At 33.7% G+C, this 18359-nt stretch overlaps 2 protein-coding genes and 1 long non-coding RNA gene across 19 annotated transcripts; 2 read left to right on the plus strand and 1 right to left on the minus strand.

Annotated features, from left to right (window-relative positions):
* Positions 1-358: 358 nt before the first annotated feature.
* Positions 359-2236, plus strand: LOC112764011 (increased DNA methylation 1). The gene has a single exon (XM_025809531.1). The coding sequence runs from the start codon at positions 359-361 to the stop codon at positions 2234-2236; it is 1878 nt and encodes a 625-aa protein (XP_025665316.1).
* A 342-nt stretch (positions 2237-2578) lies between these two features.
* Positions 2579-15077, plus strand: LOC112764524 (uncharacterized). 16 transcript variants are annotated; one of them, XM_025810182.2, is made up of 19 exons: positions 2579-2927; positions 3780-3862; positions 5552-5636; positions 5715-5811; positions 6215-6305; positions 6490-6636; positions 6873-7052; positions 7152-7214; positions 7616-7762; positions 7857-7931; positions 8071-8127; positions 8203-8331; positions 8431-8487; positions 8642-8701; positions 8959-9018; positions 9113-9560; positions 9683-10605; positions 10735-11952; positions 13175-15077. In XM_025810182.2, exons 7-19 carry the CDS (start codon positions 6875-6877, stop codon positions 14848-14850), a joined length of 5091 nt encoding a protein of 1696 aa, XP_025665967.1. In that variant the 5' UTR covers positions 2579-2927; positions 3780-3862; positions 5552-5636; positions 5715-5811; positions 6215-6305; positions 6490-6636; positions 6873-6874; the 3' UTR covers positions 14851-15077. The 16 variants fall into 16 exon arrangements, with proteins under 16 accessions (XP_025665967.1, XP_072079880.1, XP_072079878.1 ...); XM_072223779.1 differs by having other exon boundaries at positions 5488-5636; positions 5715-6305; XM_072223777.1 differs by lacking the exon at positions 6215-6305.
* Positions 15004-17900, minus strand: LOC112764013 (uncharacterized). Of its 2 annotated transcripts, none has more exons than XR_011875732.1 (6): positions 17759-17900; positions 17469-17635; positions 16205-16405; positions 15955-16110; positions 15399-15468; positions 15004-15110 (listed from the first exon to the last, which is right to left on the minus strand). It is a non-coding gene; the product is annotated as an uncharacterized lncRNA (long non-coding RNA). The 2 variants fall into 2 exon arrangements; XR_011875733.1 differs by having other exon boundaries at positions 15005-15110; positions 15976-16110.
* Between the last annotated feature and the right edge of the window lie 459 nt (positions 17901-18359).

An 18359-nucleotide genomic window follows, 5' to 3' on the forward strand; every position in this document is an offset into this window, starting at 1 on the left:
ATCTGGAAGATTGGCTGATATTTTCAACTCATTTAAATGATTGATTTTTTTAGAGAATATATACGAAACTAATTTTCCATGATTAACAAAAAAAAAATATTTGAATTACTCAAACGATAAAATTTGAATTCTTTTGAGAATAACAGATTTTTAAAATCTTTCAAATTGCACAATAAAAATAAAAAAATAAATAAATGTGAAAATAAAGAAAACAGTCAAAACAAAACACTATTCAAAATTAGGAATTAGAAAGATTGTTTAAAAAAAAGTCTCCCCCAATTAAGAAGATTCTTGCTCTCTGTCAGTTACTCCGCCATGCTGATGATTCTTCTGATTTCGAATTGAAAAGCTTGGAACAATGTCACTGAGTGGTAAACCCTGTCCTGAGATCAGAATTGAAGGAGAGAATTGCCCTCGTGCCGTGGTGGAATGGTACCAATGTTCTGCGTCAAAGGATCAAAGACACGATTTTGACCTGAGCTTGAAGGCGAAGAAACACCTCGTTTCGTTGGGTTGGATCTTTTCTTATTGCGACAAGAAAACTCGCTGGGAACTTCGTTACAAATCCCCTTCTGGTAAGACCTACATTTCTCTCAGAACTGCATGCAAAGCCTGCATTGAAGAGGAAAAGAAAGATTCTTCTTCATCTAGTTCCAATTCATTGCAAGGATCACAGCAATCTCAATCCCAATCTCTACCTGCTGCATCACCGTCTTCTGATCAACAACCAACGAGTTCCAAGGTTACCGGTGGTAGGCCTCGGAGACGCAAGAAACCGAGTGACGATGAAGATTGGACTCTTTCGTCTCATCAAGTATCCAATTTAGTAAGTCCTCGTTCTAGTTCTCGTGGCGGTGGCGGTGGCGGTGGCGGTCGTCGTCGTGATTCTGGTGAAATTCCTAATGCCGCAAGAAAAGTAAGAAGGGAACGGAGTTCTTCTGATAATGGTAATTTGCCGGCGTTTCGGAATCCAAGAACGATTCTTTCTTGGCTGATTGACAACAATGTGGTGGCGCAGGAGGCGTGGGTTTTCTGCTGTGGAGGGAAAGATAATGAATTCGTGAAGAGAGGGAAGCTGCTTCGTTCTGGTATTGTCTGCCATTGTTGTGAATCTTTGCTTACACTCTCTCAATTCGAGGTTCATGCCGGTTGCAATGGTCAACCTCCCTCTGCTAGTATCTTCTTGGAACAAGATAAAAGGTCTTTGTTGGATTGCCAGAAACAAGCATTGATGATGATCGAGGCTAACAACAATGGGGATAATGATCATCATCATGAAAATGATTCCATTTGTTCAATTTGTCTCAAGGGGGGTTTCATTCTTCTCTGTGATCGCTGTCCGGCTTCATTCCATGCCGAATGTATTGGCCTTGATCATGTTCCCCCTGGTGATTGGTTCTGCCCTTCATGCTCTTGCAGAATTTGCAACCGTCCCAAATGCAGAGAAGATTCTTCTAGAGAGGAAAGTCATTTGGCTAACAATTTTATAGCTTGTTTTCAGTGTCAACGCAGATTCCACCTTGGATGTTTAGCTTCTAGAGGCTTTGCTTTTCTGAACATGGAAACTGATTGTAATAAGCTTTGGTTTTGCAATGAAGCTTGTCAGAAGATATTTTTTACACTGAATAACATGTTGGGAAAACCAATTCTTGTGGGTGATGGTAATCTAACTTGGACCTTGTTGACCAGCATCAAGAAAAGCACTAATGACAATGATGACAATGGAAGCATTACTGAAATGGAGAGCAAGCTAAATGTTGCACTTGGAGTAATTCATGAGTGTTTTGAGCCCATCATAGATCCTGTATTTGGAAGAGACATTGCTGCAGATATTATGTTCAGCAGATATTCATGGCTGCCACGTATGAACTTTACAGGGTTCTACACTGTGATTCTAGAGAGGAATGATGAGGTGATCTCTGTTGCAAACACAAGGATTTATGGCCAAAAGGTTGCAGAAGTGCCGCTTGTCGCCACGAGGGACCAGTATCGAAATCAGGGAATGTGTCGAATTCTGATGGGTCAGCTTCAGAAGCTGTTGGTTAAGTTGGGTGTTGAGAGGTTGCTATTGCCTGCTGCTCCTTATTTAATAGAAACTTGGACAAACTCATTTGGATTTGCAAAAATGACACACTCAGATCAGTATTACTATGTAGGTTATCCTCTTGCAAATTTTCCAGACACAACATTGTGCCACAAATCATTGAAGCAACCTTTGATGCTGTATGAGGTCTAAAACAATTGCATGGAGTTGGAAGTAGTGAACATGGTGTATGTTTAGTTTTGCTTGCTGCATTACTGAGATGTGTCTGTTATGCAATGTAAGTTAAAACAGTTTGTCACATACTTGCTGAAGGTTGTAGCAAGGTTATGTTAATTGCCAACTTTTTATATGTGATTTGCACTGTGTTTTGTCATTTCCATGTGCTATTATATATGCTAATTTTGCTTATTAGTAAACAAGTTACAACCTTAGGTTGATCGCATATTTGGGGTCTCTTTTTATCTTCTTTTTTCCTTTACTCTATCCAACACACATTAAGGGTTCATATTTTTTTTTGGACTAATTAAGGGTTCATATTTGGATTGACAATGCCCGAACTTTTTTTTTAATATTGGGCTTTAGTATGTGAACTCCAAAAAAAATGGCCCAACACACGTGCATTCCGTATTGTCAGTTTGGCAGTGCCGAATGTCTAGGGGCTCAACACGTGGCGTGCTCCTCTTTCCCCGACCCGTGACAAGCTTCCCTTTCCCTTTTCACTTCTCATGCATCACTTTATAGTTTTTATCTCCCATTTTCACACTTCTTCAAAGCACCAAACCCCACACCCCCCTCAGTATTACCTTCCAGGCTTCCACAGTCACGAGCTCATCACAAACTTCACTCTGAAAAAGAAGAATACAACCAGTATTTTACAATACAAGTAAGTAATTTAGTTAATATTATTATTAGTTAATTATTCAAATAATTTTGTATGCTGAAAGTATATAATTTATTGATATTGTTTTCTAGTTGATCAGTCTTAATAAGAGCAGTTGCTAGTTGTTAGTAACAGTTGTTTAGAGAAAAAGTTGTTTAGAGAAAAAGACAAATAGGTCCCTAACCTTTTGCTCTGCGGATATTTTTGTCTCTGACCATTAAAAAATACTTTTAAGTCCCTAACCTTCACAAAATTTGGACGGATCAGTTCCTCAGTCCAAATGTTTCCGTCAGAAACTGATCCATCCAAATTTTGTGAAGGTTAGGGATTTAAAAGTACTTTTCAATGGTCAGGAACAAAAGATCAGAGACCTATTTATCCTTTTCTCAAATAGTCTTGTTAGTTAGTGTTAGTGTTAATGTTAGTTGATTAGTATTAATTAATGAATTAACATGTAATTAATTATTTTAAATCCTATTTTAAAATAGAATTATTATTATTAGCTGTTGGTATAGTGGTACTATATATTTTTTAGTAGTAAAATTGTTAGCATATTTTGTTAGTAATTTTAATTTTACTTTAATTATTTTTAAAAACAGATTTATTATTTTCAGTAATTCTAGCTTTATTTAATTAATTTAATTATTTATTAAAAAAACAGGTTTAATTATTAATTGTTCGAATATAGTTTTAGTAATTTTTGTTTTATTTAAAAAATGTGTTGAGAAAACAAAATTAGTATTGATTATGGTTAGTATACAATTTTAGTAACTGTTAGTATATTTTTTTAGTTATTAATCTTTGCGATAAATATTTATCAAAAAAATTATTATTAATTGTTAGATTTTTTTGCAGTGTTAAAAAAAACAAAAATAGGAGATCCTAACATCACACGTTCTGAAGACTACATTATAGAGTATCTTGACAATCTTTTATATGTAAGTAATTTAGTAATTACCAATTAAGTAATTATGTTAGTTATTCAAATGAGTGATTAATTTTTTTAATTGTTAATTGTGTTTATTCAAATTTAGTAATTATTGTTAATCATATTTATAATTATTATTGTTGTTGACGTTGTCGTTGTTATTCTTAATTATTGGCTGTTATCATTATTATTTTCCTTTTTTTTTTTTTTGGCTTCTAAAAATTAGAACTTGCACACGAGATACTTAACTTAAATTTACTCTGAAGGGTGGAATAATAGTTAAAAAAGAGTAGCTTTTACCATATATCTCAGATTAATAGGATTATAGCTCATTGCTCCACCATAGATGCACTGGTTAAAATGTGGTGGCGTCTTAAAACGTACACTTTCTATCGTCCACATATTGAGTGCAGATTACATTAGAGGATGTCGTGATGATCCTTTTATATATAGGAATAATATATGTTTTTTTTTTTTTTTTTTTTTTTTACCAAAGATATGAAGACTCGAACCCGCAACTTCTTAGATGAATATGGGGAGTTTATGCCATTTGAGCTATTACTCATTGGCTAGAAATAATATGTGTTATTAGCAAATATTAATGTTAAGTATATCAATAATTACTAAGTTATTGATAGGGTTCTACAAGTAATCAAGTTAATGAATTAATTATTAGTATTACTATTTAAGCTAGAAATTAAAGACATAATTTATCGTTTTAAGTAGTTATTTCCAAGTAAGAGTGACCGCAACTGGATATAAACTAAATTAAATAAATAAATTTTTGATTTCTTAATTATTTCCAAAATAATCTATATAATTCTTAAAACCAAAAATTATATCGTAGTAAATTTTGTGGTATAATATAATGATATATCGCCATTCAAACAAAGAATGACTCATATAAATTCTAATTCGCAAAATAATTATTTTCATCCAATAAATTTCTACAATTATTTATGTAAACTAAAGAGAATGAAATTATAAAAAAAGTAAAATAAATTCAAATATTTTTTGTAACAATTCTTTTTAGTAGCATTAAATATCATTTGACTTCAAAATTTATAATTTAATTTCTAAAGTTAAATAATCTAAAAAAGATATAATATATATGTTATTTGTTTCGTAACATGAAATATTTTATAATAGAATAATTATTTAATGAACAGGGTTAATGACAAAAAAAATAGGATAGTTTTTCGTATAAAATAATTTATAAATAAAATTAAATTCATTAATGAAAAAAATTCTACTAGAGGTTATTGATCAAGTTTATTATTAATATTAATTATAAGGTAATGTTAGTCAAGACTATTAAATGAATAGAGACATGTAAAAAAAATTTGAAAAATTAGAAATTTGATAAATTGAAGGAACATGGTTTATGAAAATAGAGTAATAGATGAGATGTTAATTTCTAATTGTCGAAAAACTTGTGCATCAATCTTTAAAATATATAAAATAAATGTGACTGGCAATAAAATAAACTGCCGTTAGCATAGGACATACAATTATATATTAACGGTGACTAATGAATTTTATTTAAGATCTTTATGAGGTTATGCACATTACGTCTAGCAAAATGAAAAAGAGCCTGTGCGGTCAACTAATCTAACTAAACTAATGGCTATTTAGGATTATCTGAACAATACACTTTTTGGGATTGTGGGTGAGAGATATTATTTTCCATATGCATCAGCTTAGGCTTTGAAGAGAATTAGTGAAAATGCAACCCGCACAATGGCAATACTGAGCTCACTCTTCTAAGACAAACGACGTATTAGGTATGTCATCTAAACACCACTACATCAATATTCAATATGCCACTAACAACATGTTAAGCAACAACCTGGGACATGTAGCTGTGCAAAGTTCACACAAATCAACACGAGATAAATTGCATACCTGTTTTCTCCGAACTTAGGATTGGATAGTCAGACAAATCAGGCCGATAAGAAGGTCAGGTCTTCCTTCTTCCAACCAGAAAGTTTCATAAACCATAGGTGGTAGAACACCTCTTATAGGTAGCGTTTATTTTGAGGTACTGGGATAGAGACTGAGAGACTGAGACTCAGTATTATGTTTGTTGGCTCAGAGACTGGTACTAAAATTTCTGTCTCCGTCCCTAAAATTTCAGTATTTCAGTACCTCCAAAAAGTGAGGACACAGGGGACTGAAATTTTTAGAGACAGAGACTGAAACTTTAATAACATTTTATACCTAAAATACGCTCATTTCAATTAATTAATTCCAATTTTACCTTTTGTAAAAATTAAATTAGAGTTTCATTCTTGTTTTAGTTTCTGTCTCCCACTTTACACCAAACAGAATACTGAGATTTGTTTCTGTCTCTGTCTCTTAGTCTCTGTCTCTCAGTCTCAGTCTTTCAGTCTCTGTCTCTCCACCAAACACTACTATAGAGATCCAAATCAACTCAAGCAGCAATCTTGAAGGTAAATATCCTGAGCAGTATGTAAAACTAAATGAATTTACTACTCACATTCATTAGTAGCACAAATTATTTACCCGCATTGAACATGAATTACATTTTCGAGTTAATACTAAGTGGATATAGCTCTTTAGTAATGCTAAATGTTATTAATAGAGATTGTTTCTTCACATTTGTAAAATTTGCAGTTCATAAAAGGGGAGGCTACTCTAAGAATAAGAGGAAGGTGGATGAAGACTGGACCGACAGATACACAAGTCTATCAAACAGAGAAGTGAGAAGTTCTGCATATGCTGGAACCAGCCTACATAATGTAGACGTTGACACTACATCAGGTGAAGAACGCTAAATAGTATATAATTGATGTATGTAGTTTTAGTAACTTACTACATTATGCTACCATGGAAGTCTAATTCAACAATATCATAAGTTGAATGGATGTATAGGCGAGATGGTCTTTGATTAGATATATTATTAGACAAATGAGCTGCCATTGTAGATTGATATTGAAAGCAGGTCATCAAGACTTTAGTTTTTCTCAACGTTAAGGTTCATATGATGACTAACACAGGTATGGAAGCAGCTGCTCGAAATATTTCATTGGAACAGCCACATAAGACTATGGAGAACAGCAAAAGTCTTGCTTTTAGACCAAGGGTTAACAATGCAGAGTCCATACACGAAAAGGGAAAGACCAAATTACAAACACAGGATGACCGTCCACTTTTGCTGAACAAAGAAATTTACAAGGGTAGTAGATCAAGCGATATTTATTTTGCTTTGGTTAATTATCAGTAAACAAATGTGAGTTTAGTCAATAACTAACTGTGAAACTTATTTGTTTTAATAGAGGACAAAAGGCATGCTAGGATGGAACGATCGTTGAAGATAGCTAAGAAGAGGAAGTCCTCAGGTGTTGTTTACCAACAATCAATACATCTTAGAATTTTAGAGGTTCCCATTTATTCTACTAAACTCGAATTGAAAAGTGAATAATTTTTTTAATGATAAATTCTACCATACATTATACATTTATCAAAGTCATTTATGACATTAACTAACTAAATTTCTTACATTTTTAACCATGGTGGAGAAGCTTATAAACATGCCATCCTATGCACAACAATTCACTCAACTCTTATGGTTGTTATCAATTTGTATAAGATTAATAGTACCTAATACAAGTGCTCTAACCGGTAGATTGAGTTATGAAATGGGATCCATACCATTTGGGAATTAATTTAACAATATATTGTGTTGATATGAGTGTTAATATATGCATAACTAATTTGAGAATAACTTGATTTTTGCCAGGTAATGCAAATTGTGCGGAAAAGTATCATAGAACATTGATATCAGATGATAAGGGAACGTTAATCAACCGAGAAAAATGTGATGGAAGATGTCAGAAATATGCAATGGCAGCAGGAAGCCAACAACCACTAATCCCACAAGCAAAAGGTAATTCAACAGTATTTTCAACTAATAATCAAAATATATATATAGCAAGCCATGTAGTTTGTGTAATCAAATTAATGACTTCCACCCGTGATAGCAAGACATGCTAGGATGGAAAGAGCACTCAAATTAGCTAACAAGAAGCTAAACAAAGTATCTCAGACTCAAATAGGTAAAGCCGAATTATTGATAGTAATCCCCATTATTACTTGATTCAATATTTGATTCACAAAATTAATATGATGTGTAGTTTATTATTACATCTAAGTGTATGCCCATTTCTAATGATAACTTAACCTATTTGGTAAAAGGAACAAATTATACAATTACATCCAGCAAATCTACCATGGATTGGACTCCAATGAAAGGTAAAACAGTCTATCCGAATATGAGTGATAAATTATTAGGACAAAAGTTGTTACAGTAGATACGGATAAATGCAGATTCAAGGGATGGTGCAAAACATGTCCTTATATGTGAACCAATCACAGATGCCAAAAATAATGTTCCAGCCACAATGGAAGGGAGAACTATTTCATATAATTCCGTGGACACCAATATGCCAATACAAGGTGAGCAACGGAAAACACTACACATTATGTTTTAGTGCTTGATTAAACAAGTTAAGTGAAGCATTCTTAATAGGTGTTTATTTATTAACATTATCACAGGTGCTGGTGATCACAGTATATTTAGTAGTGGTAGAGCATCACAGAGAACAAAATCAGGTACCATTTAAAGCTTAAGTTATGAAATTTTAATTACCAATCATTAGTTTAAAACATTTTGCATCGATTTAATTACTAGGAACAATTTTGTTAGCACATTGTTAATAAAATTGCTATAAATACTAAAATATGAACAATCTATCTATTCATGTAGGTAGAAAGGCAAACCAAAGGCGAAACAAAGACGTTAAAAACAATGAACCTACAAACAACAGTATGAGGCAATTTAAAGTCATTATTTTTATTTTTAAATTCAAATCATTATAGCACAAGGTCCAATGCACATGAAGGCATATGAAATAGACTTTGGTTGTTCGGTACTTTAAGGTTCATGGAGTTTAGGGTTATCATAAGGTTTACTTAAAAGGTTTTATTTAATCTAAGTACTTAATTTAGTAATTGAGTTTGTTATCATTGTTTAAATCAGACTGAATTATATAATTGATCCCTAAAAACTCTCGAATCATGCAGGTAAGAAGACATCCCAAAGGGCTAATAGACACGTAAATTCTGGTGAACAAACAAATATGGGTATATGCACATGGCAATTTATTTTCTTAAAAGGATGTTTGATCGAGGGTTAAAAAGCAGATAACATAATGATTTCTAACCTGTGATTTACTAGATTTTGCAGAGTATTTGCACATGGGATATGCAATGTATGAATGTGAACATTGTGCTGCTCTCTTTTGGTACGATGAGAGGTCAAATAAAAATTACAACACAGCGGATCCTAAGTTCAATTTATGTTGTAAAGGAGGGCAGGTGCAACTTCCACACCTACCAGAAGCCCCTAACGTGTTGTATGAGTTGTTGTTCAATAATACTCCCAAGAGCAAGCATTTTCGAGATAACATCAGATCATATAATAGCATGTTCCAGTTCACATCGATGGGTGCAAAGATAGATCGTGGTTTAAATACTTCCAGAGGTCCTCCTACATTTACACTTTTTGGGGAGAACTATCATTTAATGGGAAGTCTCATACCGCCAGAAGGAAACGTGGCAAAGTTTGCCCAATTGTATGTTTTTGATACACTAAATGAGATCAAAAACCGCTTGGCTGCTATCCGGTAAGTAGTAGGTGTATGATTTTATGTTGTACCATAAAACGCTTTCAAAATGTAGTACAAGTTTTGTTAGAGTATATTGCTATATTTAAATTATTATATATGTTGCTTTCATTGCTTTATAGGGGTGAAGATAAAAAAGAAATACATGAAGACATTGTGAGAGACTTAAAGAAGATGCTAGATGAGAGAAATGTATTGGTGAAGGCGTTTCGCATGGTTAAGGATTCGGTCGTTAAAGATTCAAATACCACAGTCAAGCTCAGATTAATCGGCAAAAGAGAAAAAGATGGTAGAAGATACAACTTGCCTTCAACAGATGAGGTCGCCGCATTAATTGTGGGTGACTTTGATATAGATAAGACTGATAGGGATATTGTCGTCGAGACTCAAAGTGGAAGATTACAAAGGATCAACCAACTCAACCCAGCTTACCTGGGATTACAATATCCTTTGTTATTTCCTTTTGGAGAGGATGGATACAAAGAAGATATACCTCTCAATAAACGTTATCAAAATGGTGGGAAAGGGCGCCAGGAGGTGTCAATGAGAGAATTCTTTGCATTTAGAATACAAGAAAGGTTATTTGATGGTTCCCCGTTGTTATATTCAAGGCGACTCTTCCAGCAATTTTTGGTTGATGGGTATTCGATGATTGAATCCTCTAGGTTAAACTATATAAGGCTTGAACAGGAGAAATTCAGATGTGAGATGTACAAAGGAATAAAAGAAGCAGTTTTGAGTGGGGAAACAACACCGTCATCGCGCGGCAAACGTATTGTATTGCCTTCATCATTTACAGGAGGGCCAAGGTACATGATTCAAAACTATCAGGATGCAATGGCAATTTGTAAGGCGGTGGGTTATCCAGACCTCTTTATTACATTCACATGCAATCCTAAGTGGCCTGAGGTGGAAGACTTCCTTAAGAATAGAGAATTAAATGCAGAAGATAGACCTGACATAGTTTGCAGAGCATTCAAGGCTAAACTGGATATATTGATTAAAGACATCCGAGCAAACAAAATTTTTGGCAAAGTTTGTGCAGGTAATGTTGATATTCGAAATTATAAGGTATTTAATTATACAAGTTGTGAAACAAATAATTACATGTTTTTTTGTTCGAGCCCCGAGATGTAATTGTGTGTATCTGATGGATAAATTATTATTCGCGCAGTTGTATACACCATCGAATTTCAAAAAAGAGGACTACCACATGCACATATACTATTGTTCTTACATAAGGATGACAAGTATCCAACTGCTGAGGACATTGATAAAATCATCTCAGCTGAGATACCGGATAAGGAGTTAGATCCTGAATACTATGAAGCTGTGGAGAAGCACATGATGCACGGTCCATGTGGGATGGCTAGGAAAGATTCACCATGTATGGAGAATGGTAAGTGTATACGTCGCTTCCCCAAGAGATTCGTTGAGTACTCAACTGTCGATGATGATGGGTATCCAGTCTACAGACGCAGGGAAGATGGAAGGACTATAAACAAGTCTGGAGTTGATCTTGATAATCGATATGTGGTTCCACATAACAGGCTACTATTGATGAGATATGGGGCTCACATAAATGTTGAGTGGTGTAACCAATCAAGATCAATTAAGTATTTGTTCAAGTACGTTAATAATGGCCATGATCGTGTAACAGCTTCGTTCTACAAGAGTGCCACAGAGAATGCTGACCTGGACGAACACGACGAAGTCAGCATGTACTATGATTGCAGGTACATATCTCCCTGTGAGGCCGCCTGGAGAATCTTTGGTTATAACATACATTATAGAGATCCATCAGTGGTAAGACTAGGGTTTCATTTACCCAATGAACAAAACGTGGTATTTAAAGACCATGAAAACCTTGATGATGTGCTGAGAGAAACATCCGTGAAGGAATCCATGTTCCTAGGATGGTTTCAAGCAAACAAGGATTATACAGAAGCAAGAACACTGACGTATGCAGAGCTCCCCACTAAGTTTGTATGGAAGGCAAAAGAAAGAGTATGGTTGCCCCGAAAAACACATTTTGTGATTGGAAGAATTTTCTATGTGCCTCTAGGATCAGGTGAAAGATATTATTTAAGGCTTCTACTCAATTTCGTCAAGGGACCAACTTCTTTTGAGGATATCAGGACTATAGATGATGTGGTCTATGCTACTTTCAAAGACGCCTGTTATGCACGTGGCCTTTTAGAAAATGAAAAGGAATATATTGAGGCGATCGAGGAAGCCAGCCATTGGGGTTCAGGAACATATTTGAGAAAACTCTTTGCGACACTTTTGTTTTCAAATTCGATGGATACACCAGAACATGTTTGGCAAAAGACATGGACTCTATTATGTGATGACATACTTCATAGGCAGCGAACACTTCTGGACAATTCAGGTAGCATGAAATTTATTTTACTCCAATTATGCATATTATACTCACTATGGGACTATTTTTTTAATACGTGAATATTTTTGTTACCTTGGCTATGTCACATTGGCATAATAAGTTATAACAAGTAGACCATTGATGTTAATATATTTACAGGGAGAAAAAAATTAACAATTTGTATAATAGGCTAGAACGAAGCATCGCATGACGTCCATATGTTGGGATAATTAGATGACGAAGATGTTAACTAAAGCCATATATGTAGTATTTTTTGCATGAGAAAAGTCATTTCGTTACATTATCATTAGAAAGATTTTTATGGTTTAAATTCACCAATGAAGTTTCTTTTATAATATTACAATTGTCAGTAGTGCCATTATATTAGTTAATTCAAATATCTAAATTGAAATGGTGCTTCATATTATTAAATATGTCAGCTAGGCATGATCTATGATTTGGCTTTTTTAAATAACTCGCATTTTTGACAAGTATATGTTGATTTTATGTCTTCTCTTAAGTGGTTAAACATCATAATAAACTAAAACACATGAATTTGTGTCAATATTTTATATAGGCAGTGGCGGAACTAGAATTTTATAATTAGAGATGACAAGTTCTTAAAACTCATGCTAAATCTACAATTTTTTTAGTTTTGGTTTTTTTTTTATAATTAACTTATTCTAAAAGCAATTTCTAAAATTATAATAATAAAAATTATAGATATTGTATTATGTTTTTAAAGCATTGAACAGACAAAAAATATGTATCTCTGCTAATTTATAATAAAATAAATTATTTAGTCAAATTCTAACTTAAAAAATATTATTGTGGACATAAAATGAAGAGAAGTACTTAATCTTATTATAACAGTTAACAAAACTAAAATAATATATTTTTAGTAATAAATATTCAATCATTATTAAAAAAATTAGTATACTCTATATAATTATTATACAAATAACAAAAATATGTTTAACAAACTCAAAAACCTAAAAATAAATAATTAATAACTGAATATTTTGATGTAATTAAAAAATCTAAAGGGGGACTACGGCCTACACTGGCCCTAGTTGGTTCCGCCACTGTATGTAGGGAAAGAATGCGTGTTTGATTTTAATATAACAAGAAAACAAATTGTCGATATACTGTTGAGTTATGACAAATTAGGATATTTCTAATGTGATCAACCACTTATTCGATCATGTTAATTTTTTCTGGCTTACCACAGATTTAGTCCTTACTGAAGATGAGTTGAAGGAGTTGACACTAATAGAAATTGAAAAAATTCTGAACAGCTATAACAAGAGTCTTAGGGATTTTCCACCGATGTCAATTCTGGATATGAGTCAACTTAATAATCAAGTGTATGTTGATGGGATGAATAGGCTAATTTGTGATGAGCTCCGATATGATAGAAGACAACTAGCTTTAGATCATGCTTCTTACATGCAACAACTAACTGACGAGCAAAGAGTTGTGTATGAGCAAGTCATACAAGCAGTTCAAAGCGGCAAAGGGGGCGTATTCTTTTTGTATGGTTACGGTGGAACAGGAAAAACTTTTGTTTGGAAGACATTAGCATCTGCACTGAGATCAAGATCACAAGTTGTACTAACTGTTGCATCAAGTGGGATTGCATCTCTTTTACTACCCGGTGGACGGACAGCACACTCACGATTTGCAATCCCACTCAATTTAGATGAATGCTCAACATGCAATATAAAACAGGGCAGCGCATTAGCTGATTTGTTAATAAAGACTAAGCTAATTATTTGGGATGAGGCTCCTATGGTGAATAGATTTTGTATTGAGGCACTTGACAGGACAATGCGTGATATATTAAGATTCAGCAATCCAAACAGCCTTGATCAGCCTTTTGGAGGGAAGACAGTGGTCTTCGGTGGTGACTTTCGACAAATTCTCCCAGTAATTCCTAAAGGGACTAGACAAGAAATTGTTAACGCCACTATAAACTCATCGTACATATGGGATAGTTGCAAGCTGTTGTCATTGACCAAAAACATGCGATTGAAAGCAGGTGACTCCCACACAAACTCATCCGAGTTAAAAGAGTTTGGTGACTGGATACTAGGTATTGGTGATGGTAGCCACGGAACACCAAGAGATTGTGGTGAGAGGATTGAAATCCCAGAAGACATCCTGGTTAAGGATTGGGATGACCCAATAGAGACGATCTGTAAGGTAACATATCCAGAACTATTTTGCGGGAAAAATATTGATGAACATATTGAAGATAGAGCGATACTAGCACCAACATTGCAAATAGTTGATGAGATAAACAACTACATGATGAGCTTAAATTCTACTGAAGCACAAACATATTACAGCTCAGACAAGGCATGCCCAACAGAATCCAACAATGACTTATTGGCATCCATACACACACCAGAATTCCTAAACACAATCAGATGTTCAGGAATTCCAAATCATGAGTTGACATTAAAGGTTGGAACCCCTATAATGTTACTGAGGAATATAGACCATTTTGCAGGATTGTGCAATGGTACCCGCCTGGTTGTCACTAGGCTTGGGAAACACATCATTGAAGCATGTAGCAAGGTTGGAAAGAACAAAGGTCAGAAGGTGTTTATTCCTAGGATGACTCTAAGCCCATCGGATCATCGAATTCCATTCAAGTTCCAACGGAGACAGTTTCCTATAATGGTGTCTTACGCAATGACTATAAATAAGAGCCAAGGACAATCATTGTCAAAGGTTGGTTTATTACTCAAAAAGCCTGTTTTTACTCACGGCCAGCTTTATGTCGCAGCATCTAGAGTAACAAATAGGCAAGGACTGAAGATACTATTGTGCCATGATGCTAATAACCGAACAGAGACAGACAATGTCGTATTCAAAGAAGTTTTTAGGAATGTTTGTTGAAGAGGGCATCTTACAACAAGAAAGTTGCTTAACTCCGTGTTAATTTTGCATTAAACTGAGGCGAAATCATCGCATCAAATAGGTACTCCTTTTGCTCTAGTGTAGACTATTTAATTATGCAACCTTTAGACACATTTATGATATTTAAGTAACTAACTCAGGCATGTATCACTTAAATCTTAATTTGATATGACAGAATTTACCTGGTAGAATGATTTCCCTTAAAATTTGGAATCTTTTAACATCCTATCCCAACTGACCTGAAAAAACTAATAATCATTAGCCAAAACCTAGCCATGAATTGTCTTAAAAAAATTTATTAGTTTACAACCATAGTCTTATTAATTAATAATCAATCTGAAGCAACAACATATCCTTTTATTAATCTTCTATCAGCAGGCGTGAAATTCAATAGTAGAATTTTGGATACAGAGGATTTTGCATTTCATCACAAAAAATGGCAAAGGAAAATGGAATAACATTATGCAGAATATAAACAAAGTTTGGACTATATTCAAAAATATATAAGTAAATAAATTGATACTCACCTTCAAAGGCCTCCTTATAGCGTAGTAGTGATTCTCTAGCAGCTCCACGTCTTAGATACGCCTTCACATTCTGCAGAAAACATAAAATGAGCTACACTTGACAAAACGGATACTTTTTATAGATGTATAAATATTAAGATTGTTAACACACAGCCCAACAGACGTGCATTAACAAGAAAAAGAATACAAGCAATTTCATAATCTCAAAGATCCCAGGAAACTATCGGAATATGGAAATGAACATTATGATCATTATGAAGAAAAACAATTAAGCAATGAAATTAGGTCCATTTGAACTTCTCTGGTAATTGCAAAAGACAGATGTGCATTAGGTAACAGGATGTTACCGGTAGTTCTGAACATGTTAGAGGGTACTGTAACACTTTAAATAGGTTATCAAAGTTTAGAAAACAAGATTTGTAAAAAATGCTACTGTAACATGGTTATCTTCTCACATTCTTATCAATCAAAATTGCATTATTGCACTATTCTTCTCCCAGCTGAAAACTGCATAATTTCATGTGAAACCGTTTAAATAAAGAAATGGACAAAATACCAATTGGCAAATAGGAGAAACCTCATACTAGGCTAACTTTAAGTAAGCAGCCGCTCGGTTACAGTAGTAAGTCGCATTCATGCCATTCAGTTTGATAGCCTCAGTGTAGTAATTAAGTGCCTTATTCCACTGGCTTCCTTTAAACGCTGCATTTCCCTGAAGAATACGCCTTTTATCAGCTTATATCATATTATCCACCTTGCACATATAATGCAAGCTGCTGCTCTTAAAGTAGCAAGATAGAACAAACCTTCTCCTTTAGAAGCTCAGAAGTTTCAATGTTGCCATCGGTATCTGGTAATGGCAAAGAATAGGAGGCAACACTAAATTGCTCTTGAAGAGTTCAATACATATCCAACACTGTATCAAGCAGAAATTTATCAGCCCCATGGAATGAGATGAATGAAACATAAACACAACCACCATTATGAGAACCTAATGGAACTGTAACCTGCAACAAAAAGTATAAAAGTTAGCAAGCAGCTCAAGCAACGTTTCAGAACAAATGAAACTGAGAAAAGGAACAAGATCACCTCTAGCACCTAAAGATAGTAAATTACTTGACAACATCCAGACACGCTAGCAATGCTCGACAATGCAAAAGTTCTGACATGAAACTCAGAAGACAGCCCTTACTTTGTATTAAGCTTTAATGGACAGTTTGCTACAGAAGGAATAACAAGTATTCCATCATCTTGAGGGACAACTAACCAAAATCAGGATGTGTTTAATTGGATGGGATGGAAAGTAGACTTGCCAAAATTTTTTGGTCATTTCGTTGTAAAAATCAGAGATCTAAGTAATTTTGGCATAAATAATGAAATCCATGACAAGTCATCCCACTTATTCGAAAAATTAAATAACAACAGCTTACGGCATTTTATTTTCTGTCTCCAATGATAGAATTAAGATTAACATCACTAAAACATTCAATATTGATAACACTAACTATAGAGCACAATGGATATAAATAAAGAATAAATACACATTTTATAGTACCTTTAGTAGACTTTGAAATGCAGCTCGCATCTCAGTCCGAACTTTATACAAGGTTTTTATATTATTATGAGTAGCATTAAACTATTAATAGCAGCAAAAACACGCTCAAGAACATCACGACCTAATTTGGCTTTGATGGATTTGACCCAATCTTCATGATTGGTTTTAAATTTATATCTGAAATCAGATGAAGAAACACATTTCTAGAATAAATACATGCCATAATATTCTTTGTTTCTTATAGACAGAATATAAAACAATATAAGCATGTAAATACATCACACATCATTTACACACCACAAAGCATTCTGCAGTTACGAAAGAAGTAACCATTCATTGCAAAGTACGGTTCTTTTGAAACTAAAGTTCAAAATTGTTTGAGAGAAATATCCCAGGCAAAGGCATCAATTAACAAACAAAAAAGTTTTTCTAATATCAAAATGAAGAATAGATAACCATATGGTACAACATTGTCTACTACAATAAACTAAATCACAAAGCATATAATAGAATACCCTTGGGTTGAAAGCATAACTGTAGAAAGAGCTTTCAATATAGATGCTGCATCTTCTTGGTCTGTTCATGCTGGATGAAGCTTTAGGCTGGGCACTTTAGAAGTAATGTCCAAAGGATGAAAATTTTTCAGCGCCAACAAGGTGTTAATCAGCACTTTAATACTCACCTTATCACACAACAAATACATTGTCATTTAAACAAGCGTTGGTTAAGGGAATAAGGAGAGCACATTGCAAATTACAATTAAATTTAGCCAAGATCTGAGATTTTTTATATGTGAAATACTTACTATGATAATTAATTAATACTTCAACCCCCGTCTTTTCATTGTTGAACTGGATACCAAACAGTAATTGCAGCACACCAAGTTCAGATAAATCGGGTTTAGCTTATTTTGGGGCAAAAATGGTTGTTGGCGCTGAGAATTTGAATTACTGATACTCTTTTTTGGGAAAGAAACATACTTTTTTTTTATTGCACCTAAATGCCTTCTCATTGGTTGGTATGGTTTAAATATCTTTCTCTCTCATTGGTTGGTGCACCTTAAAAGTCTTTCTCTTAAATTTTATGTTAATTACTAATGGAGAGGATATTTTTTTTTTAATTTAATTTGGTCTCCAATTATATAATTTGTTATATTGTAATGTTTTAGTATATTTTTTGTGTGCTTACGTAATCCAATCAATTTTATTTTGTAAGATTTAAAAACAAATAACAAAATAAAATATTAAATTATTCCATGTTAATTAATTAATTGTTAAATATCACGTAACAGCCATATGATTTTTCGTTAACAAAACAATCAACTTGTGCATTTTGTGGATTTAAAATAAAAAACACAAACTTTAAACAAAACAAATCTTAGAATTTAATATATTGACTTAAATTAG

This window comes from Arachis hypogaea, chromosome 17 (assembly GCF_003086295.3).
Source record: "Arachis hypogaea cultivar Tifrunner chromosome 17, arahy.Tifrunner.gnm2.J5K5, whole genome shotgun sequence".
NCBI lineage: Eukaryota > Viridiplantae > Streptophyta > Magnoliopsida > Fabales > Fabaceae > Arachis > Arachis hypogaea.

Coding starts and splice junctions, on each gene's coding strand:
- LOC112764011 (XM_025809531.1), top strand. CDS start 359: ATGTCACTGAGTGGTAAACCCTGTCCTGAGATCAGAATTGAAGGAGAG.
- LOC112764524 (XM_072223771.1), top strand. Junction 6,637..6,872: donor AGACGTTGACACTACATCAG/GTGAAGAACGCT, acceptor TGACTAACACAG/GTATGGAAGCAGCTGCTCGA. Junction 8,332..8,430: donor CACCAATATGCCAATACAAG/GTGAGCAACGGA, acceptor ACATTATCACAG/GTGCTGGTGATCACAGTATA.